Source organism: Ixodes scapularis, unplaced genomic scaffold (assembly GCF_016920785.2).
Source record: "Ixodes scapularis isolate PalLabHiFi unplaced genomic scaffold, ASM1692078v2 PGA_scaffold1__304_contigs__length_218370807, whole genome shotgun sequence".
Taxonomy (NCBI): domain Eukaryota; kingdom Metazoa; phylum Arthropoda; class Arachnida; order Ixodida; family Ixodidae; genus Ixodes; species Ixodes scapularis.
Genome location: NW_024609846.1, coordinates 56,581,091 through 56,606,012, shown reverse-complemented (window position 1 = coordinate 56,606,012; position 24,922 = coordinate 56,581,091). Strand labels below are relative to the sequence as shown.

The 24,922-nt window shown below is 45.4% G+C and overlaps 1 protein-coding gene and 1 long non-coding RNA gene across 3 annotated transcripts; both read left to right on the top strand.

Annotated features, from left to right (window-relative positions):
• Positions 1-716: 716 nt before the first annotated feature.
• On the top strand, positions 717-8,810 carry LOC121835726. The gene is made up of 9 exons (XM_042290177.1): positions 717-912; positions 1,250-1,347; positions 1,945-2,046; positions 2,127-2,277; positions 2,375-2,470; positions 2,540-2,605; positions 4,972-5,052; positions 6,450-6,530; positions 8,692-8,810. The coding sequence occupies exons 1-9, from the start codon at positions 717-719 to the stop codon at positions 8,808-8,810; spliced, it is 990 nt and encodes a 329-aa protein (XP_042146111.1).
• Positions 8,811-13,100: 4,290 nt separating this feature from the next.
• On the top strand, positions 13,101-16,362 carry LOC120837523. 2 transcript variants are annotated; one of them, XR_006077769.1, is made up of 2 exons: positions 13,101-13,266; positions 16,196-16,362. It is a non-coding gene; the product is annotated as an uncharacterized LOC120837523 (long non-coding RNA). The 2 variants fall into 2 exon arrangements; XR_005714920.1 differs by lacking the exon at positions 13,101-13,266 and adding an exon at positions 14,919-15,158.
• Positions 16,363-24,922: the final 8,560 nt, after the last annotated feature.

The following is a 24,922-nucleotide window of genomic DNA, read 5'->3' as shown; positions in this document are numbered from 1 at the left end:
GGTCATTTGAACGCAAACTTTGTGTCAGGCGAAAAAGAAATAAGCCCGTAGCAGACGACGCATAGTCTCAACAGTGCTCCGCGCCGACAGCGGTGCGTCAAAAACCTTCCACAGCCAAAGTAAGGAAAGATGCTAACCCCGCAGAGGACTTCTTCCCTTGGACAAGTACGAGCGCACTTGCCGGAACGTCTTGTTTTGGTTTCGTTTCAATAATAACGACAGGTGGATGTCGCACTGTCGCCCCCATCTGTTGATAGATCCCAACAGTAGCTCAGTCTTGAATTTAAAAAGATTAATCCTCGAAATCGCAAAACTACTCAATGCTAAAAAAAAAAAAAAATATTCACGGTGCCATTTTATTTTATCCTCCATAAAAAATTACTCACCAATCTTTTTTTTTTTTTTTTGTGTGTTTATATTACCACGTTATTTGTTACTCTACTATTTCTTCGAAGTGTGGTTTAATGGAAATAGCAACACGGCGAAAAACAGATTTCGTAAAATCTACTGATTCTTGTGCAAATTTACTTTTTGGGGATCAATCTGCTGACTTTTTTTTTCTCCGTCTGGCAACACTGCGTCGTACTCACGTGGGTAAAGTGAACTGAAACACACGTGGTTTTTGTTGTTCTCTGGCGTGTTTTGGAGTTTTGTTGCCACGCAACGTTGGTATCACGCGTATACGGCTCTGGTATCTCGCAATAGATCCATGCGAAATGCATGCCTATGTTAAGTTCACTGATGGTGTGCATTTGATTTTGCCCACTTCCCTGGTAAAGAAATTCACGCCTCGCGATGCTGCCGACTTCGACGCGACCCGGCCGACCCGGCTGTACGAGGCCTACTGGGTTTCAGATTCCGGCGAAGGCGAAGATGAGGACTTCTACAACGCCAACGTTATCCTTCTGGGCGGTAAGTAATTTATTAGGGGTTAAAATAACCTTCCATGCTGTTGTGGGTTAAAAACATCATGCGAGTGCGAAAGCTAGTTTCAAGCCATAAGGCAGTTTTTTTTTTTCCTTCTGCTTTCTTTCTTCTCTTCTTTTCTTTTTTTTTTCTTCTTCTTTCTTTTTTTTTCTTTTTCAAAATTCAGGCGTGATCACATAGCAAAGACCAGTTTGGGCAGGAAGAGACTGGGGCAGTAACTCTTAACTGCTTTCCTTTCGATCAGTACGTGTGTAGAACCTATTATACTCATGTCACTAAAAGAAGGGTGCTATTTAAACGTGTTTTTTTGTTTTTTTTACAGAGAGTCTTGATGATCTTTTGAAGAAAATGCAGCTGAAGCGGTACCCGATTCCTAGGATTTTGGATGGTAGTGCAACGCAGAAGCAGCCTGCAAGAAAGGCAAGAATAATAGTTTTGCTCTGTAATTGCTCTTAAAGACCTAACAAAGATGCCATCTCCAAAGGATACCAAGAACATTTTAAGCTCATTGTGTCCTTAAAAAAAAATGGTTGAACACCACACACATGGACTAAATGCAAACGCGACCGGGAAAGGCAAATAAATACTGTTTGGAAAATATCTATTGTGCCAGGATAGGGCCAGCAGAACTTTGGAGAGGAAAGTGTTAAATACAGAGGTAGAAGAGGATACAAGAGACGTCTCTATTTCACTTTTTTCTGTCCATGCGCACCGCGAAATGTTTTTTGGGGCAGGCACGCAGTAAAAATCATAGCGCAGAACCAGTCCATACTGTAGCAAAAATCATAAAAATAGCAACTCTATTTTTTTCCCGGGTTAGGCCTAGCTGCTTCTCGGCGAGTATCCCGATAAAATAAGGAACTGAAATTACTTCTCATGCCCATTTTTCCAGTCGCTTTCACTGGTAGTGGAGGTTGTTCCGTAGTAATTTGTGCATGCAAAGCTTACTAGCTTACTTATCTTGTGAGTATGACACTGCTTGAGTAAATATTTGATATTTCTACTGTTTTCATTTAGCATGTCCAAGACCTTGGACGAAAGGAAAAAAAGAACCGGAAGGAGATTGGCAAGCGGTCAAGGCTTGATGACATCGCTGCAGATTTTAAGAAAAAGCAAAAGGTGCAGAATTATCAGACACCTAAATACTTTTGCATTCTGAAGTTATGATATTCCAACAGTGGCAATGTATTTTTACCCAGACCCAGGAGACGAGGGCAGCACCTCAAGAGGATAGGATCCTTCGACATCTCCTCCAGGAGAAAGAGGGCAAAATAAAAAGACTTCAGAAAGAGCTTGCCGAGGAACAGGCTCACAGCCGGAGGCTGGGTTTGGCCCTTGCAATGAAAATTGGTGTGCATGCTTCTCTTTCTTATTACGAACTGAGTCTTTTAAAAAAAAGGAGCTATTATAACCTGCATTGCCGTTCAATTTCTACTTGGTTTTTCAGAAGCTGCCTCAGAACCGCAATGGAGGAGGCCTGGTACTTCAAGCGAGGAGCATCTGTTGGCTGAACCACCGTCTTTTGAAGGCATTGAACTGCTCGGTAAGATTCTAGTGTACAAATTTATTTCATCTTTTGATCATGCTTATCCGTGCATCAAATTTTGTTTAGAAGACTCGCCAAGTCGTCTAGTAGAGGAGGTCCCCAAAAGTCCAGTGCCATCAACCTCGTACACAGGCAAGTTTTAAGCGTTTTAAGTTTGTGTTGAGCTTTTACCTGTTAAATGACTGTCAAATGTAATAACAGACAGTAAGATTATCCTGCCCAAAAACTGAGAAAAGTAAATCCGATTTTAATTCTGATACTCTCGAAAATACCTGCAAATTTCTGCAAGCCCAAATGCTGCGCTGGGCAGATGAATACACGGTGCCATTTGACAGAAGGCAACCCTCATGTAGTCACTGTAGTAAATAGAAACTTGTCATCTAGAGGAAGAGCTCATATGTTTGCTGCCTGACGTGGACCATAACTGTCCATCACTTACTGGCAAAGGAAGAAGACTGATTTATTCACAAAGAAAAACGAGAGCGAGTACAAAATGCTGGCATGACCGAGTTGAGGTGCCATATACTCGATTCACCCTTAAGCTGACAGTGCAGTGGAAGGTATGCACTGGATGTACCAATCGGAGCCAGCAACATGCAACATCAACGTGCGTTGTCATCGCGCCAGAGAGTGCGGTGACATCCCGCACAGCTGGCTCTGAATTTGGTCCATCCAGCACGTATCTTCTGCTGCAATGTCAGCTTATGGTGAACAGAGTATAGTCTGCAATACAACCGTAATTTTCCACCACGCCGTCCACATCGACGGTCACCACCGATGCCATGTTCGCAGATAGAAGGAGACCGGCATGCAACGCGCGCGACCAAGCTCTCCTTGACCTCTGATTGGTCCGTCGTTGCAGTCGTTCCCGAACGTAACGAGAAAGTTCAGCCCGGCTCAACTCCTTACGTTGCAAACGAACACGAACAAAACGACCGTTTGGCACTTCGTTGCTATGGTAACTTGTTGTTCCAACCGGTTGCGTTCGTTCGTAAGCGTAGTGGTCGCTCCGAACGCAACTGTCTGAACGGGCCTTCAATTGCATGTGCAAGTGACCCAAAGATTGAATTTTCTAAATCAACAGTAACCTTGAAGTTTGTTGATGGCAGTTGAATTAGGATCTAAGCAGTTTTCCTTTAAAGGGCTCCTCCAACGATATTTCTGCTTCTGCTTCTTTTTTTTTGCGCTCCCTGCCTTTGGTGGTTCGGGAAATTCGGGCAACAAAGACAAGACCGCAAAAAGGGATGGTGCATCATATTTTAATTTGACAAGGCGCAGAACAGTTGATAGATGGTGGCGCAGCAGGATGCTAAATGCGCGTGGCGGGTACGTTAAAAGAACTGGCTTCCTGATTGGCCAGGTCCACCAAAAGTTTCTTTCTGAGTGCGGAATAATAAGTGACTGTTCTTACCTCATAATTATTTATAAAAGTTATTTTTATTGAGCTCTGAGAGTTAAAATTTTAAGAACTAAATATAGTTTAATAAAGCACGAAAAGAAGAAACAACAACAGCAAGTTTTTTGTGATGTGCGCCGTCCCGTGGCATCCGTGTTGCGGAAACTGAAACCAAACTTTTAGACGACACAGTGTACTTGCAATAAAATGAAATACAATAAAATGCTTACATGCTCTCTCTTTTCGTGAGCTTTCACGAAACTCGGCTAGATGAGTGGGGACCCCAGTCACCCCCGCGGCGTGCAGGGGGCGACCTGGGTGACGGAGGGACGATGCACGAAGGCAAGCACGGAGAGGCGAGCTGAGCGCCGGGGATGTGTGCGCGGCTTTGGAGAGGCGGCCATTCTATTTGACACGCCAGCGGCTTAACGGCGAAGGAATGTTGTGCACCTGCGTAACCCCAGTCCAAGGCAACACTGTACCAAGGATAGCCGACGCTAGAGTCACTATACAGCTACGATGTGGATCTGGCTGTGGAGGGGTGACAGCATGTATCGCGCGTACCATTGGCAGCTCCATTTACGTCAGAGTGGTCTGCTTTTGTAAATTTTATTTGCTTATAACTTCCCAATTAAATTTTATTTTGGAAAGTGCTTTTTTTTTTTTGTTATTGCGTTGCTTGTTGTCACTAAGCACAAGTTTCAGACCAGTCAGAAAATGATCGGAGGGGCCCTTTAAAGGAAGAGTTTGCTTATGGCACTTCTTCCTTTTCGCTAGTTCTATACCAAAACCTACTCGAAACCTATCTTGAAATGTGCTCAAAACCTGTTCAGAGTTTACTTGACACCTATTGCGAAACTCGCCTTGAAACTGTGTGTTCACCAACCATGGGCTCTTTTGGAAAAAGAAGCTGGCCCCTGGTGAAATTCGAACTGTGCCAGTGCCGGTCAGTGCAGTTAAAAATCAATGCCTTCATCTACTCGGCCACTGTCACAAGTCTGGTAGGGTGTATGTAGATGGGCGTTATAAACCACACACCAGCACGTCTGTGGTAGCACATTGACACGCTGGTGAGATACTCCACGGTATTATTTCTTTTCAGGAAACCTTTCCGGAGCGGAAAAGTCTACTGACGAACCTTCACTGGGCCGAGCTCCTTTTCCGTCAGCTGACCAGCAACCAGGCAAGTACAGAAATGCTCAAAAGGGGCAGAAAGCAGATTTCTGATACAGTTTGTTTACGGTGGTGATTAACTCTACGGTCTGTAAGGATCCTAAAAATGCGCTCCCTGCCTGTGGTGGTTCGGGAGATTCGGGCAACAAAGACAGGACCGCAAAAAGGAATGGTGCATCATATTTTAATTTGACAAGGCGCAGAACACTTGATAGATGGTGGCGCCGCAGGGTGCTAAATGCGCGTGGCGGGTGACGTTAAAAGAACTGGCTTCCTGATTGGCCAGGTCCACCAAAAGTATCTTTCTGAGCACGGAATAATAAGTGACTGTTCTTTCCTCATAATTATTTATGAGAGTTAAATTTTTAAGAACTATATGTAGTTTAATAAAGCAGGAAAAGAAGAAACAACAAAAGCAAGTTTTTTGTGATTTGTGCCGCCCCGTGGCATCCCTGTCGCGGAAACTGAAACCAAACTTTTTCGACGACACATTGTACTTACAATAAAATAAAATACAATAAAATGCTAACATGCTCTCTCTTTTCGTGCACTTTCACGAAACTCGGCTAGATGAGTGGGGACCCCAGTCACCCCCGTGGCGTGCAGGGGTCGACCTGGGTAATGGAGGGACGATGCACGAATGCAAGCACGGAGAGGCGAGCTGAGCGCCGGCGATGTGTGCGCGGCTTTGGAGAGGCGGCCATTCTATTTGACACGCCAGCGGCTTAACGGCGAAGGAATGTTGTGCACCTGCGTAACCCCAGTCCAAGGCAACACTGTACCAAGGATAGCCGACGCTAGAGTCACTATACAGCTACGATGTGGATCTGGCTGTGGAGGGGTGACAGCATATATCGCGCGTACCATTGGCAGCTCCATTTACGTCAGAGTGGTCTGCTTTTGTAAATTTTATTTGCTTATAACTTCCCAACTAAATTTTATTTTGGAAAGCTTTTTTTTTTTTTTTTTTGTTATTGCGTTGTTTGTTGTCAATTAGCACAAGTTTCAGACCAATAAGAAAATGATTGGAGGGGCCCTTTAAAGTAAGAGTTTGCTTATGGCACTTCTTCCTTTTCGCCAATCCTATGTCAAAACCTACTCGAAACCTATCTTGAAATGTGCTCAAAACGTGTTCACAATTTACTTGACATCTATTGCGAAACTCGCCTTGAAACTGTGTGTTCATCAACCATGGGCTCTTTTGGAAAAACAAGCTGACCCCTGGTGAAATTCGAACCTGTGCCAGTGCCGGTCAGTGCAGTTAAAAATCAATGCCTTCGTCTACTCGGCCACTGTCACAAGTCTGGATGGGTGCATGTAGGTGGGCGTTATAAACCACACACCGGCACGTCTGTGGTAGCAGATTGACACGCTGGTGAGATACTTCACGGTATTATTTGTTTTCAGGAAACCTTTCCGGAGCGGAAAAGTCTACCGACCAACCTTCACTGGGCCGAGCTCCTTTACCGTCAGCTGACCAGCAACCGGGCAAGTACAGAAATGCTCAAAAGGGGCAGAAAGCAGATTTCTGATACAGTTTGTTTACGGTGGTAATTAACTTTACGGGCTGTAAGGATCCTAAAAATGCCAGAGTTGTGATCATGTGCACCATATTTTTGTGTTAAAACAGCAATTCAAAATGGCAGCCAGAATGACAAAGGGTGCCCATCAACAAACAGCAAGTGAAGGTTTCCCGCGCCCCTGACTGGCCGACCCGTAGGAAATTTCTTGAATGTGTCTGTGCATCGTAGCCCAAACCTTGTTTCTCAATGGCGAGTCTTTTGTCGCACCATTGTGCCATGGAACTATCAAATCTGTCGCCCCGCAAGCTCGAGAGACCGGAATGGACAGCAGACATGGGGGCCATATTGTACGATGCCATCCCGATGAGCGACATTGATGACGGTCATTGGAAGCGTTCGCTCTAGGAAGCATGCTAAGCGGATACAAGAAGGTGCAAAGAAAATGTATTTTACTGTTTTCAATACAATGATTACAGTACTGTTGCCCACACTGCGGAAAATGTGTTTCTCTCGAAGTATAATTTGAAACGAGCCTAAAAAGGTAAAATGATGTTTGCAATCTTTGCAAAATGTAGCATTTTCATTAGTCAACTTTTACCGGTGGACCAGGGTGTTTCCTTCGTAGAGAATAGTTTGAATTTATTTCTGTTGCAACGTGCTCGATATTTGGTTTTATAGTCTGAAACTTTTAATATGCACTAGCTGACACCTACTACACAATACAAAACCAAAACCAAGGTTCTTCAAAAACCTGGTTGCACCCTCCTTACCATTCTCTGATGTGGAAAGGGAGGGAGGCGCAGGTTGTGTCACAAGCTGCACCGGTGGATGTTGTGTAAGGGCAGGGAGGTTTACCATTTTTACTTAGTGTGAGCAATTTTCTTGGGGTTGAAGATTAGGAAAGGGACAGCGTGTATCACGTTTGGGTAAATTTCTGCCTGTAGTATACTTCTTTTCAGCGCAGGTTAGCAAAAGGCAAAAGTATTTTGCGATTCATTTGGAGCAACGCAGCAGATGTGTCAACTATCCACAAGGAAAAGTGCACTTTGACTGTGCATTGTCATGTTCTACGCTCATACATTCTAATTGGGGCCCATCTTTTTCACTTGCCAAGTTCGCTGAAACCAAGGAGGTTATAAATACTAGGAGGGGGCACGTTCCAATATGTGTGAAGCCTAGTCATAAACAGTTTAAACGATTTTGTGCCCAGCGTGACCGCAGATCTCTCTGGCGATTGGTGCGCATGACATGTCACGTGGGAGATGGATGGTTGATTGTAGGACTCCTTGCAGGCTTGCGCGCGCTCCGTCCGGTAGGTTTTATCAGATCGAAGGCTAGACTGTGATATATTCTAGTACCCCATAGCATGACGAAGGCTAGCTATGGTCACGTGATGTGGTCACGTTGGCATGGTAAGTGAGGAGAGTAAGGAGGAAAATGAGAAAGAGGCGAGGCGTCAAGGGAGCATGGCTTGTGGAGGCTACGCAGCCGACGTCATGCCCTCTCCTACCCTTCTATCCTCCTTGGCTGAAACAGAGTTTAGTCTGTTAATCATTTTAGTGGATTTCAAGAGCCATTCTTGGGAGCAAACCATCTCCTTGTCCCAAATATTTCTGATGAAATAAGCTCTACACCTGAGTGCAAGTCAAGATAATACTGCTGACATACTGTGTCTATTTTGGTGCAACATAAGAAAAGTACAAGCTTCGCCTTCAGCTCCTGATCGTTTCCTTCCGTCGTATGCGGCTGAGTGTTTGCTGAAGTGTTACTAAAGATAGAAAGGTTATGCTGGAGGCAAAGCTGTTACTATTTTTCTTCTGTGGCAACAGGGTATGGTATCGAATATTTAAGACAACCCTGAGACAGGGGGCACAGAAAGGGGACAGAACACGATCAAGTTTCTTGTGAGACTTCGTCGTGTTCTGTCCCCTTTTTGTGTCCCCTGTCTAAGGGTTGTCTTAAATCATGATTGTAAACCAGCTCGTTCTGTGTTTTGTCCCTTGTCCGTATCCCCAGTCTCGGGTTTACAACTATGCTAAACCAGCTCGGCTGCGCCTTATCACTCATTATAGTATCCAAATTGGTAAGGATTTCGAATCTAAGCAAAGATACTACCTTGCTTGCAGGATTCCTGCTGCCAGAGCCCGCTCTACCATGTGCAGGCCCTGCACCACCAGTGCTGATCAAAGGAGATGGAATGGTAAGTGACCAAAATTGCTTTGAAGGAACAATGAAGACGAATTAGGAACTTTGTTTGACGACTGAAATAGGCTTCATGTATAATCCAGGGAATGTTGACCAATTTTTGGCCCTAATCGTCGCCTGCGTGTCGCACAACTTAATAGACTGAGCTCACTAATCGTTGGCGCATGCATCACGCCACCATAACTGTAGTTCACTGGATGCTGATGGCAGTACACCAGACAGCTCGTGCTTTGCTCGCGTAGGCTAGGCTTGCAGCTGGCTTGTGGCACGTGCAAAAAGACTGCAGCTCCCAGGACACATTGCGGCAGCGGCGACCATATTTATGGTCATATTTACGGCCATATTTACTAGAGTCCTTCGTTACTTTCCTAGTCATGGAACTTCCCCGTAACACTATGGGAGCGCTTCGTGTGCTGCAAAGCGTGACTGTGCAGTGGCGCTAGCGTAGACAGTTCAGCATAACTGGACAGCAGATGGGCATTCAGTAAACGCAGTGGTTGGCCCCCCGGAGCCCACAATCAAGCCCCACGGCCGGTTCGCTCATCTTGCGGTTGCGGTTAAGAGGAATTTTTATGTCGCAATACCAGCTCCACGGGGACATGGAAGTACCTAGCGCCCCTGCCTGATGGCGCGAAAATCCGTGTCACTTCAAGCACTAAAGTTGGATTTCGCATGCACAAACTGACCGCAGAGGCTTGCAATTCGAGTCTAATTAAAAGCACCCTTGCACTTTAGGAGTGGCAGGTAAAGTTACGGCCGGGGAACACCAAGATGAGCCAAAATGATAGATAAATCACGCTATACAAAAGCAGAGACGGGACTTGGCGTGGAAGGCTTCGAATTGTGGCATGATAGGACTTCTATGTTATAAATTATATTTTACGCGTCTTACTTTTTAACTGTGATCCTTTTTTTAAAAATTGTGCTTGCTGTGTCTAAGTTTTTCTTTCTTGCTCAACTTATCTTTTATAAGTTAGTATTACAAAATGTTATTGTTATTATTATTTTAGTACTTAATTTTATTATATTGTTATTTTTATTATTACAATAAAATAATATTACAAAATATATATGTGTACATAATATTACAAAACTGTTGTCACAGCAAAATGTAGAAACTTTTATCGCATTTCACGCAAGTAAACGTTTAATCTTTTATCTGGGTTTTACAACTTTCTCATTGCAACTACAGCTGCTAGATTTTTTTTTTTTTTTTTTTTTGTGGATGTTTCAATTTTTGAGTTTACACAACTGCAGTGTCTGTTAGGGCCAAATATGCGCCTTCTGTTATTGAATGAGTCGTAGCAAGCACCTTGAATATTGAAAAAACGGATAGAATTGTAGTTGCTGGGGAAACAACGTTTGTTTCGACCCAGTTTGTATGAAAGTCATGCTAATGCCATTATGAAAGTCATGCTGATACCATTATCTTGGCTTCCTTTTAACAAACATGAAACCATGTTATCAGCGCAGTAACTTAGCTTGATCTTTTTTTTTCTTCAGGCTTGTCGATTTAACAGGTGATTCAAACAATAAAAAGTCTGTGGCACAGTCGTGCAAGTGGTAAAAAAAGCAAGACATGCGTAAAATATAAATCTGAAAAAAAAAAAAAAAAGGTGTTTAGTGTTGGCGCGATTTGAACCCAAAACTTTCACGCAGCGATGACAAGACTCAACACCGTTACCAGTCCGCCACGCAAGACGGCAGAACTTGCGCAGCTGGCGCAGACGTATATGTATAACACCACTGCTTTTGTCTTGCGTGATTTATCTTTTATTTTGGTGCATATTGACCTTTTCCGGCTGTAACTTTACCTGCCGCTTTTAAAGTTTAAGGGTGTGGTTAATTAGACTCGAATTGCAAGCCTCTGCGGTCAGTTTCTGCGAGCAAAGTCAAACTTTTGTGCTCGAAGCGACACGCATTTCTGTACCATTAGGCAGGGGCATAGGGTGCTACATAGTTCCATGTCCACAAGGAGCTGGTCACGTGACATAAAAATCCCTCTTGGCCACAGCTGCAAGATGAGCAAACCGGCCCAGGGGACTGATTTTTGTCATGGGTGGGAGAAAAGTCAGAGTCTGCTCTCGCTGAGGGATGCTAAAATACTGTTAGCAGACACGTCGTCCGGTAACGCAAGGGAAAAGTGTGGTTTGTCTGCTATGAGGCATCGACGCCATTGTGGGCCGTATGGTACTAATTATGTCCCACGGGCGGGTGGAGAGGTCGGGAAAAAAAAGTTAAACTGAGAACATCTACTATTTCCTGAAGGGCGCAGTTGATGACCTGTGCTTCATTTTGAAATGCGAATTCCATTCGTTCTCCTGTCGTACATAACCTGACATCCGCTGGTGAATAAATAAGAATTGGAAACAAGCACCTACCTCGCATGCGAGAGCTTTCCTCTTCCGTAAATAGGTGAGGACTTCTGACCTACTTAGGATTATGAAAGCTCTCGTATGCCAGGTAGGTGTTCATTTCAAATTCTTAATTATTCTCGGGTGGATGTTGGGTTACGTACGACAGGAGAACGTATCCAAATTTCTGAACGATGCACAGGTTGTCGATTGCGTCCTTCAGGAAATAGCGGAGGTTTCCAATTTAACTTTGTTTTCGATCTCCTCTATAATCTCACCACCTGCTAGCAAGTGGCATCTCTGTTCCGTCAGCAAATGACACCTCGTGGCAGACAAACCGCGCCTCTTTTGTAGCAGACGAACCCCGATCCGGCTGAGATCGTGCTCTCACCACTGACCAAAATCGGGCTCCATGATTAGAAAGTTTTAACATATTAGGTGACAGCGTCTCTAAATCGACTGGAACAGAAACTGCCAGTAAGCTTCACAGCCATTCTTTTTTTTTTTTCGGCATGTCAACAGATTTGCAGCTTTCAAATGCGAGGTTAGAATGCCAGAGTTTAAACGATACTGGATTATCTGAGACCTTAATTTTAAGCACAGTCACGAAGAATGAGCATCATGCTGCCGATTCAAGTACTTTGCGCAAAGGCAAGTGTGAAATTGTGGGTTGCGTGTGCGTAGTCGCGCACTGGAGACTTTGCGCGAAGATAAGCGTGAGTTTGCGGGTCGTGTGTGCGTAGTCGCGCACTGCATGACCAGGCATGAGTGGCATTTTCATTCGTAACTGCTGCATTTGTTAAAGCATATGGGTAAACCTGCAGTCCAGAGGAAGAGCAAGAAGACACGCGAGCAGAATACGCGCAGCACGGCCGACCTGAACACAGTCTTTCAGCACGAGAGCTGCCGCTCGAGTCCCGTAATGAAGTTTGAAATTGTGCAGTAGATTTTCAGTGAGCTTGCTGTTCTTAGATCCAAATAGGCAAGTAGCACCCTAAAAAACAGTCCGCTTGCTTTTTTTTTTTTTCTCGGTCACAGGTTTTTTTGTGAGTATACGTAAACGTCCACAATTACACCTTCAAAGAGGCATCTCCGCGTCAACACCGCTGGTTCCTCTCTTAAAGCTTGGCATTTTAGTGAAGGTATGTTTAAAGTATTCTCGTATGCAAGAAATTGTCAAGCAAACGGAGGATAGCAAGAGTATAGGTGGTTTGTCCTTACTTTCGACAGGAGCTTCTGTTCCTGTATCAAACTTCGGTGGAAGTTTCATGACCAAAAGCATTATTAAGGACTCTGGTTTCCCATTCAAAAGTAGTGTAAGGCTTCTTCCTCATTGATTTTCTCATTCTCGGCGTCCACGGTGGGTTCTTTGCTACCTACCAACACCACGAAGTCTTCGTTTGTTGGAGCACCGCACACCACCACAGTGCTGTCAACATCCACGTAGAGTTTGCACAGCCCCTTGAAGACCTAATACCCTTGAAAAAAGAATTTCAGTGCCCTTAATACTCCTGGAATTTATTTGCATTCATTGTATTTCTTAAACATAAACATGCAGGCGGGTCAGTTATTGTCATTATTTGAATATCGGGAAAACTTTGTTTCGGCTCTTTTCTTTAAAACTTGGGGCCAAGCAAACTCGTGACAATAAAATGGCGTGTGCACTTAACCCGCAACGGCACATGTTCTTGTTATATGGCAGTATCATTATGAAGTTCAACGTTGGGTTTGATAATGTGACTAAGACTCACTGTTTTGCCAAACTGTGGTAGTCTACTAGATGGAATGTTTTCCAGATTAGTAGATTATAGTGTTCACAAGGAAATTCTTATTGAATGCAGGTTCACCTTGGCAGTGGACTAAAAGTCCCCAAGCTTAAGCTTGATGATTTGGTATCGAAGCTACCGGAGCAACGCTTCGTAAAGGACCTTGGCAGTGGACTAAAAGTCCCCAAGCTTAAGCTTGATGATTTGGTATCGAAGCTACCGGAGCAACGCTTCGTAAAGGACCTTTCCCGGACAATCTACTCTACTGCTGAGCTCTGCGCTCGCAGCGTGACCGGAGAGCCGAGCCGGCGCTTTCTTAAAGAGGGCGCGAAAGGGAAGCTGCCGGTGACACCTGCAAAGATGATGGCCCTTGCAAGTAAGTGCATAGAGTGTCAAAATATATTAGAATGAAAAGGGGTCAACTTTCAACAAATAATGTAATAATGTAGAAAGTTGATAGAGTTGGTAAATGTCTTAAAAACAATGAGTTGAGAGATGTGCTGTCCTTGTTCAAGTCTTTTTTAAATTTAAACTATTTGGAAAACCAAAAATTTATGGAGGTTCACTTGGAAAACTAACAGGAATAATAAGGTTGAAGTATTAGACAACTAAATATTTAATAAATGAACTTGTGCTCACAAACAAAATAAAATTGGTGGCGACTAGCGTTGGCGGTGTCGATGTCAGCGTGACTGGTAAGACCTTACCATAACCCAAGACTATCTGCCTGCAGCCACCATGTGCTTCCTTTTACACACATTCGACAGCCAAGAACATTTCCTAGAATAGAAAAAACAAGCTTTCGTGGTTATATTTAACTGGGACATTCCAGACAACCAGAGGATAAAAAGAACTACCGGTGCCCAATATTGGGCCTCTGCCCAAGAGCTAAATGTGCTGCCATCTTGGCCATGCATGCTGCATTATGTTTTGTGAAAGCTTTGCAAATGCAATCCCTCTGCTTTTTTTTTTTGCTTAAAGGGCCCCTCCAACAATATAATTATGTTTCTGCTTTTTTTTGCGCTCCCTGCCTTTTCTGTGGTTCGGGGGATTTGGGGAACAAAGACAAAACTGCAAAAGAATGGTGCATCATATTTTCATTTGGCAAGGTGCGGAATGGTTGTATCGATGGTGGGCGCAGTGTGGTGCTAAACGTGCGTGGCAGATGACTTTAACGGAGCTGGCTTCCCGATTGGCCAGGTCCACCAATAGTTTGTTCCTGAGCACGGAATAATAAGTGTGAATGTTCTTACCTCCTAATTATTTATAAAAGTTGTTTTTATTGAGCTCTAAGACGAAGGAAAAAACTAAATGTACTTTAATAAAGCGCAAAAACAACAAAAACAAGCTCTTTGCGACATGTGAGCCGCCCTGCGGCATTCATGTCGCGGAAACTGAAACCAAACTAGCAGACGACGCATTGTACACACGTGCTCTCTCTTCTCATGCACCTTTACGAAACTCGACTCAGTGAGTGGGGACCCCGGTTGTTGCGGCATGCGGGGGGGCGACGATGAAGGGACGATGCACGGATGCAAGCACTGAGAGGCGAGCTGAGCGCCGGCGATGCGTACGCGGCTCTGAGAGGCGGCACGCCCACCGCCCAGCGGCTCTGCGGCAAAGAAACACAAGGCACCACTGTATCAAGGATAGCTGACGCTAGAGTCACTATAGAGCGACGATGTGGATCCGTCAGCGGAGGAGCCGCCGCGCGTTTTGCGCCTACCATTGGCATCTCCATTTACGTCACGCAGTGGCCCACTCCTGTAAATTTCGTTTGCTTATAGTGTCCCGAATAATTTTTATTTTGCAAAGCGGTTACCGTATTTACTCGAATATAACGCGCCCTCGATTGTAACGTGTACCCTTTTCTCGAGGTCCGAAAAAAGAAAAAACGCCATGACTTCGATTGTTACGCGCGCCAGATTTTGTAGGTTAAATACAGAAATTAAACTTTTTCTCACTTAGAACAAAGGTTTATTCCGAATTCTTGCCGGCAAGAGACAGCGCCGTTCATTTCATCGGCAAGGTCGTCATCATGGCGACGGTCTGGTGCAGCGCTCGTGGGACAGTACGCATCACTCGTCATTGTTGTCGGACAACTCCTTATCGCTGTCAACGGCCCAAAGCGTTTCATCTTCGGTGCCGTCCATAGCGTTAGGAATTCCGCACTTCTTGAAGGCCTTGATAACCATGGCAGACGGGATCGTGCACCATGCATCTTTCACCCATCGCACGTGATGCGGCCCAATTTCCATCGCTCTCTGCGTACACTATCCCTTTTCTTTTGAATCCAGCATCATGGTGAACGCGGTGGGTCTTTGCAGTGGGAACTTCCACGCTGATATGAAAGAAACACAGGAGCTGGCTACGCAGCTTCTTAGCGCGTAATGGGCGGCTATTTTGGAATATCGATGGCGATATGGTAGCGCAGTTTTGGTCGCACTCGTTTGTAGCGCACATGCGATTTTTGGACCTTAGTTAGATTCGAGTAAACACGGTAGTTTCTCAGTGTTATTGCGTTGCCTGCGGTCACTCTCGGCACAAGTTTCAGACCAGTCAAAAAATTATTGGAGAGGCCCTTTAAATCTCTGTATTCGGGAATGGATGGACACATTTCCAGGAATAGACGGAGACATATTCCCTGTAAATCAGCTCTTAAAATTATTAGTTACATGGTCATGGATGTTTTACAATCTGGATTTAAGTTGATTGGTGTCTTTGGCCAGATGTTTTGGTACTGCCAACCTAGGTTTATTATTGCCACTGTAGCCACTTGTGGAATGTTTTTGTTAAAATGTTTACCATATGATTTGTAGACTTGCACTGAGTTAATTTAAAAGGAAGTGAAGGATGTGCCCGTTCTGTCCTTCATCTTAATGTTCCTATTAATTCTTCCGTGGCATATTACCGTTAAGATTTCATCCATTAAAAAAGAAGCAATTTTTTTCAATGCTATGTATATATATAGTTAAGAGTTGAAAACCATATGCTTTGACCTTGATAGATCTACTTGTAAGTTTCAAATGATGTTACGCCCACACCAACCTGAATGTACCGATGACATTTTGACAATACTTGTCATGCATGGTCGCTCTCGAATTGCGCTTACCTATTGGTAGAAAGAAAAATTCTGTCTTTGTGTTTTGCATTTCTAGTGCTTCAAACAATTTACAGGGAATTAAGCCCTCCAGTTCCTTTAAATTATATATATTATGTTTGCGAAATTATAACAAAAAGAAAAAAAAAAAAGTTTTTCTTCCTTGCACAGCTGTTTAACGCAGATATATTTACAATTTCTCCAGGTGGCCTGATGTACTATGAGAGGGCAAAGAAGCCAGAGCCTGAACGTCGCCCGATCCTGGAGCTCCAGACGGTAGTCCGCGACATCCTAAAAGACTTCTTGCCTGATGTTGCGAGGCAGGGCAGAAGGAGGGTCGCTCCGAAAGAATAAAATGGCAGTGATTCCTTATACCGTTTCACGGTGGAATTATTTACTCAACGGCAAGTACATACTAGTTGAACCAGCGTGACAAGTTAATGTGACCAGTTGAACCACCATGACACGTTCAACCACCATGACCGGTTCAACCAGTATGACCAGTGTGACCAGTTCAACCACCATGACCAGTGTGACCAGTTCAACCACCATGACCAGTGTGACCAGTTCAACCAGTATGAAACTGGTCAAACTGGAGCAATATCCAAGTTTGAAACTGGTACCAGTTTGAACTGGTTGCCAGTTTAAACTGGTCCTTCCAATAGGGAGCTGTTAGAGATGCTGAGATCGAAGGAAAAAGTGGAATCCTGAAAGAATGGTACTGCCCGCGAACTTTTTTGAGACGATCCCATACTGCTTTAGCCGTGACAACACTATTTAAGGATGAAACATTCTTTGTCCAAGAAGCCCACTTTGCCCGTTTTCGCGTCCATCGAGCTTGTGCTCTTTTTTCCCTAAACTCGATCAAGTTACGGAAAGTTGGATACCGCCGAAAAGTTCCCCACGCCTTGTTCTGGCTTTTCCGAGTGGAAGTACATTCCTCATTCCACCAGGGCTTGCACCTCCGGGGAAGATTTCCTGAAGTCTGTGGAATTGAAGCGGAAGCAGCATTTATAATGCATTCTGTAATGTAAAGCGTCGCATCCTCGGGAGTCATATGAAGAAACAAGGAGGGATCAAGTGCTGCTTCTAAACCAAAAATAGACCAGACGGCCTTTTCCAACTTCCATCGCGGGAGTCGAGTTGGTATCAATGAAACTGGTAAAACGCTCTCTAAAATCATGGGTAGATGGTCGCTGCCAAAAGGGTTGTCTAAAACGTTCCATGAAAAGCATGGAAGTAGAGATGGTGATGATAGTGATAGGTCGATTGATGTAAAAGTGTTGTGGGCAGCACTAAAAAATGTAGGTTTTTTCTTATTCAGTAAGCAGATTCCAGTTGATAATAAAAGTCGTTCAACAACTCCACCTCGGGAGTCCTGACGAGAGCTTCCCCACAAAGGATGGTGGGCGTTAAAATCACCAAGGATTAAAAAAGGTTTGGGGAGTTGGTTGATGAGTGCTTGGAGTTCGTGAAGATGAAGCGGGACATTAGGTGGCAAGTAGAGTGGCACTAGAGTGTTGAGGCGGTCAAGAAGGATGCGAACTGCAACTGGCTCAAGTGAAGTTTGTAATGGAACTTTGGCACATGCCACTCCACTCTGAACCACCACTGCTACACCACCCGAAGGGCTTGAGGAATGGCGGTCCTTTCTAAAAACTTGATGATGACGCAAAACCTTTGTGTGCGAGTCAGTTAGGTAAGTCTCCTGTAGGCAAATAGCAACAGGGCGGAGCTCATCAAAAAATAAATTGATGTCATCTATGTTAAGTAGAAGGCCGCGACAGTTCCACTGCATAATCCCTATATTTTTAACCATTTAAAACACAATAAGTATGAAAAAACGGTTAAAGTGCAGGCGAGCTGGTGGATATTTACCATGATGGAACTTAACCCGAGACTGGGGTAGAAACAAACTTAAAAGTAGAAGGGACAGAGACAAGTGAAGAAGAGAACGTCTCAAGACGTTCTCTTCTTCACTTGTCTCTGTCCCTTCTACTTTTAAGTTTCTGTTTCTACCCCAGTCTCAAGACGTTCTCTTCTTCACTTGTCTCTGTCCCTTCTACTTTTAAGTTTCTGTTTCTACCCCAGTCTCGGGTTAAGTTCCATCACAATAAGTATAACATAAAAATTATATTAAAAAGCTATGTTCCTTAGGGTTTAAAATCTATTTTCATATGCGGTGCACTTTGTTTTTTAGAGGGGTTCTGCTTCCGATTAGAGTCGCCGGAGGCAGAAGGGGTGGACTCTGATCTTGAGAGGAGAGTCTCCTCATCAGATCTCGACCCACCCTCGTCCATGGGCTCGTCTGCAGCTGCCAACAGCTGGACCCTGGAGGTCGACTGCCTTGGCACCTCCCCAGGCTTCCTCTGGGGAGCAGAGGTGTGGGGAGGTAGGCCCCCGCCCCGAGAGGTCGAAGCGGCCGGTTGAGCAGGAGACGTCGTCCCCTGTTCTGGGGTGGATGCTGGCAAGGCCGCATTCACCTTGCGGTTCGGGGGCGGTGCCCCTGTCACCGCTCCCGGGGGTTTGGAGGGGGACCGTGATGGGAGATGCAGGTCGTCCGGAGACGTCTGCATTCCCATCGAAACCACTGGCCGCGCTGGTCCCTTGCGCACGGCCTCGGCATAAGAGCCTTTTGAGACAAAGGCAAAACGCTTCTTTGCCTCCACGTAGCTGATGTTTTCAGTAACTTTTAGTTTAAGGACTTCTTTCTCATCTTTCCACATAGGACATGATCGGGAGTATGCCGGGTGGTTGCCACTGCAGTTTGCACAATGAGGCTCATTATCGCACGCACCTGTGGCGTGCTCCTTGCTCGAGCACTTTGCACAGGTGTCCCTTCCTCGACAGTTCCTCGAACCATGGCCGAACCGCTGGCACTTAAAGCACCGCTGAGGGTTCGGCGCATAGGGTCGGACTCGGCACTGGAGGTATCCTGCCTTTATGGTCTCTGGTAGTGTGGTGGAATCGAATGTCAAGATAATATGTCTTGTCTTTCGTTCGACACCATCTCGGCGGAGGGTGATGCGGCGTGCACCTACAACCCCTTGGCTGGCGAGGCCCTCAACGAGCTCTTTCTCAGATGTTTCGAGCAAGTCGTTCTCAGAGATGACTCCCTGAATGGTGTTCAGCTTGCGGTGTGGCGTCACGCTAACCTTGTAATCTGAAACGGAGTTTAAGGCGAGAAGAGCGTCACTTCGCTGTTTTGTGTTTATCTCGACCAGAAGGTCGCCCGACGCCATCTTTTTGGCATTGAAGTTTGTACCAACAACACCTTCAAGGACTTTAGAAACAAGGAAGGGAGAAAGCTTGGCAAGTGGCTTTTCCGCCTCAGAATGGAGGACAAGAAACTTCGGAAATTTAAAAAGCTCAGGGGACTTTATGGGATGGTAATGGACTTCGGTGCGGGCCCTTTTCAGGGCCCGATCAGGTTTTTGGTTTTGTTTGGAACCCATTATAAATGAGGAGGCGTTCGGTGTCTGTAGCGCACCACCCACCACGGAGCCCAACATGGGGATAGGTAATGCGCCATAGCAATAAAGGTTTTGCTGACGACATTACGCTATCAGTGCTATCAAGACACTATAACCTAGTGCGGGTCTAGACAAGGGGTCTATCGCCACCCAAGGTTAGCCCTTGCCGCCAAAGATGGTGAATATGAAAGAAAGAAGAGCAGAGAAAAGAGAAAGATAAGAGGGGATAGTAGAAGATGTGGCGACTGACTGAATCATCCTGGTCGGGCCAAGCCAGGACACGCGTCTACAGGAAGCAGGGGCCAAAGTGGTGTGTTGCCTCGCCCGGGGGGCCCCGAAGGGTCCAAACCTACCCCAGGCTCAGCTCAACCACCAGGATGCCCTTTTCCCTGGACACGGGCTCGCCACGCACAGCCAGACGTGGGTGGGTCTTAGCCACTTTTTATTCAGGGTCTGTGGTGTCGCTAAAGTGGCTGGGGTCCGTGGTGACGCTACTCACCAAGCACCTAGCACCTTAGGTGCAGGCGCCCCCTGCGGAGCTCGGGGTCCGTGGAGACGCCACTCTCCACACACCTGCTTTCACAGGTGCCCCCTGCGGGGGGGTCGCGCCCCCCCCCCCCCCCCCCCCAAAAAAAAAAACAAGTTCCTTAAAAAAGATTATCTACTCAAGATCACTGTGGAGTCTGGGGCTTCAGCTATTGCTAACAGCTTCATCGAAAGCCCCACCGCGACTTCACACGCATTAATCACTGCACTACAGAGCCCACTTCATAAGACCACCAGGAAGGAAGAACTTAAAGGTACCGTTTTCGCATTTGCAGGAGAGGTAGAAAGCCTTAAAATACAGTGCAAAATCCTCGAAGGAGAAAAGAAGAGAATTTCTTCGTCGTTCCTCCAGCATCAGGCATATTTAAACGAAGCCAGAAAGTCGGCGAAGGTTGTAAAACAATCGACATAAAAAAGTTGAAGCGGGCAGCCGACGGAACTGATGTCACGTAATACATCTTACTGACAAGTTTCTGTCTTAATCTGGAAGAAGTGGTCGTAAAAGACCTGATTGATTGATTGATTGGGGTTTAATGGCGCAGCAGCGACCAAGGCTATAATGCGCCAACAACTAGGACTATTGCTGAAATCAAGGTTAAAGAGAAGAAAGAGCTATAGTAGCTTGTAATTTAATAAAACAATGATCATGAAAGTACAAGCGCATAAGATGTGGCAATGAATACGATGAACTATTAAAATTATAGCTGGTCCAGGAGTCTTATATCCTTAAGAAAGTTGAAAACACACTTGTGTGGAATCAACGGCTCATCGCTGAGTAAAAGGGCGAGATGTAATGGTGCATGCTCTTGGTAAACCTTAGCAAAGTGTCTGTGGCGTTCTTGGTCATACAAAGGGCATACAAGTAAGATATGTAGGATGCTTAACGGAATGCAGCAGTGTTCACACTCCGGAGCATCCTCCCCACGCAAAAGATGCCCATGGGTAAGACGGGTATGACCAATTCGCAGTCGGCACAAAACCACCTCATAAAAACGCTCGCGGTGTCGTGCACTCTCCCATTCCTGAAGTAGTGGTTTTACTGCACGCAACTTATTGTTTATTTCTCGGTCCCATTCCTCTTGCCACTTGCGTCTTATGGAAAATTTCAGAACATGCCTATAGTCTCTGTAAGGTATTTTCCACAGGTCGACTTCTCGATCCTTAGCAGTACTTGCTGCTCTGTCAGCATCCTCATTTCCGGCAATTCCGACATGTGAAGGAACCCAGCATAGTATTATTTTCTTCTTCCGTTTTGCGGCTGAAATTAGCCTGTTTCTTATTTCTATTACAAGTGGATTGCGATCATTTCCCACTCTGGCAAGAGCTCGTAAAGCACTAAGTGAGTCGGTGTAAACAATTGACTTGTGAAGCTTTTGTTTGAGGATCTTGTCTGTGGCGAGGAGTAAGCCATAGAGCTCTGCCGTAAAACTACAGGCACTGTCATTTATTCTCCGGACAAGCTGCATCCCAGGCCCGATCACTGCGCAACCCACAGAGGAATCAGTTTTACTACCATCAGTGTAAAAACTTATAAAGTCGTGATACTGTACTTGGAGCTCAAGGAATTCTTGTCTCAGGACTTCGCGAGGAGTGTCTTTTTTGTTGAATTTCGTTAGCTCCAGTTCGCACTGAATGGGAACAAGGTCCCAAGGGGCTGCCGAACTCAAACACTGTACAACTGGAGGCAACACGTTCAGTCCTACAGACTCCGCAAAATTGCGAACCCTCATGGCAAGAGGTGGAACAACTGAAGGCTTGTTACTGAAGGTTCGTTCGTAGCGTATTCATTCCATACAGAGTAAGGTTGGATGGTTAGGAACCGATCTAATTCGCATAAAATATGTGAAGCCCAGTTCAGATCTTCTTTTCTCCAGAGAGAGCTCGTTTGCTTCTGCGTATAGACTGAGAACAGGAGATGTGCGAAAAGCACCGGTAGCAAGCCGCAACCCCTGATGATGAACAGGGTCCAGCATTTTGAGAACCGATGTCCGAGCAGAACCATACACAATACAACCGTAATCAAGTCGGGATCGAACGACCGACCGATAGATACGCAAGAGACAAAGACGGTCAGCACCCCAGGACACATGCGACAGGACCTTAAGTATATTAAGCGATTTAAAACACTTCATCTTCAGGCTCTTGACATGCGGAACAAAAGTCAATTTGGAATCAAATATAAGACCTAAAAACTTGTGTTCAGTTTTCACTGGAATAGGAACATCATACATAGTCAAAGAAGGTTTGTGCAAAACTCCGCGGCGACGTGAAAAACTCACACAGACGGTCTTCTCAGGAGAAAATTTAAAACCGTTGACATCAGCCCATTTGACCAAGTTGTTGATTGTGAGCTGGAGCCGACGTTCACATATGGATGGATTACAAGACGATACAGAAATCTGCAGATCATCGACGTACAGTGAGTACTGAACAGATGGAGCTATTGCGCGGACAATTGAGTTCATCTTCACAATAAAAAGAGTGACGCTAAGTACACCACCTTGAGGTACTCCATTTTGCTGCGAAAATTCTCTAGAAAAAGTTGTCCCAAGCTTCACGCGAAAAGTCCGGTTTTGGAGAAAACTCTGAATGCCACTTAACATTCGGCCCTGTACACCTAAGCTGAACAGATCCTGCAGTATGCCATGGCGCCAGGTTGTATCAAATGCCTTTTCCAGGTCAAAAAAGACAGAGACACAATGCTGCTTATTTACAAAAGCCTCTCGCACAACAGTCTCAAAGCGAACTAGGTGGTCGACCGTGGATCGTCCTGAACGAAAGCCACATTGGTACCTGTCAAGAAGATTATTACTCTCCAAATAAAACATCAGCCTTCTGTTGATCATCCTTTCCAATGTCTTCGAAAGACAGCTAGTTAGAGCTATAGGCCTGAAGCTGGAGGCACAGGCAGGATCTTTTCCTGGCTTTAAAAGGGGGATAATGACGGCAGCCTTCCAGGTCAATGGGAAAAGACCCTCGACCCAAACTCGGTTGAAAAGATACAAGATGAGCTCTAGAGTAGATGGATGAAGGTGCTGAAGCATTTGATAGTGGATACCGTCCGGTCCAGGGGCAGTCTGTCCGGACGAATCGAGAGCCATCTGCAGTTCGTGCAGCATGAAAAGAGAGTTATAAGGCTCTTGCAAACCACCGGTCGTAGGCACAATGTTTTTTTCTGCATGTAGCTTATGCCGCCTAAATGATTGCGTATAGTGTTCGGAACTAGAAACAAATTCGAAGTGCTCACCAAGAATGTCAGCCTGTTCGTCAAGGCTTGCAGGACATATTCCATTCCGGCACAAGAGTGGGACAGAGAAAGCGCCGTAGGAACCCTGAATTTTATGCACGCGGTCCCAAACTTCTTTTATAGATACACTGCTATTGATTGAAGAGGCATATCCTCTAAAGCTTTGCCGCTTGGCTTGTCTTCGAATAAACCTTGCCTGGGCCCTTTTTCTTTTAAAACCAATCAGATTACTTGGAGTAGGGTAACGCCTAAAGATACCCCATGCACGATTCTGTTCTTTTTTTGCCTGGCGGCAGTCTTTATTCCACCATGCCTTCGGCCTTTTTGGGAGATGCGAGGACGTCATGGGAATGGCGATGATTGCGGCCTGTAATATGTGTCGAGTGATATGCAGAGTGACATCATCGATGGAAAGATCATCAAGTGATGAACAAGCTAAAACTGAAGAGCTGCTAAAAGTTGCCCAGTCAGCCCTCTCAAACTTCCAACGAGGGGTACGCATTTGAAGACCAGCAGGAGGACTGTTAAACTCTAAAATAATTGGAAAATGGTCACTTCCATATGGATTTGGGATGACCCTCCATGAAAAAAGCGAGTATAGTGAAGGATGGCAGATAGAAAGGTCGATGGAAGTAAAAGTCCTGGTCGCTGAACTAAAGTGTGTGGCTTCTTTAGTGTTAAGTAAGCACAGTCCCGTGGAAAGAAGAAAACGTTCAACAAGTGCTCCTCTAGCATCCCGTTTACCACTCCCCCACAATGGGTTGTGTGCATTAAAATCACCTAAAATTAAGTATGGAGCCGGGAGCTGACTAACAAGATCCTCTAGCTCTTCGTACTGCAGCTGGTATCCCGGTGATATGTACACTGAACAAACAGTAATCACCCGGTCTAGCAGTATTCGGGCAGCCACAGCCTCGAGAGTGGTGTAGAGAGCCACTTCGGCAGATGGGGTTGTGCGCTGGGCAACTACAGCAACACCACCAGACGCAACAGAGGAGTGCAACCTATCTTGTCTAAACACTTGATAATGGCGGAGTACATTTGACCTAGTTTCTTTAAGATGCGTCTCCTGCAGACAGAAGGCAGCAGGGCGGTGTTCGTCTAATAAAAAAGTGACATCATCATAATTACAAAAAAGCCCACGACAGTTCCACTGTAAAAACAGAGACATGGCGAAGATTAAAACTGGAGGTTAAAATTAAAATTATAACTGGCCTTTAGGACACCGCAAGATAACTAAGTGGACACTTGCTTATGATTCATTTCTAAAGGGACTACGATCCCTTTGGGGGCAAAATTCTAGGAAGTTTATTTTTCTTTTTCTTTTCTACGACCTGAAAAGGTACTGATGACTCAGCACCTGAAGGGACCAGGTCGTCGTCAGAGGGTGGTATGCTCTCATCCATCATTTCATCTACTGACTGCTGGCTTGCGGTCGAGTATGCCTCGTCCAGCTGGCCAGGCTTTCGAGAGCTGGTCGAGGCGGGAGTGGGCAAAGCCCTGCCTCGGCCTGAAGAGCGAGCAGACGACGAGGGTGTCCGCTCCAGCTCCTTAGAGGAGGTGGTCTGTGACGGACCCTCTTTAAGGACTGAGGGTGGTGCGAGAGGCATCACCCCTGATGCCTTTGGAGGGGATACCTCCTTTGGTGCCATGGTGTCCATTGCCT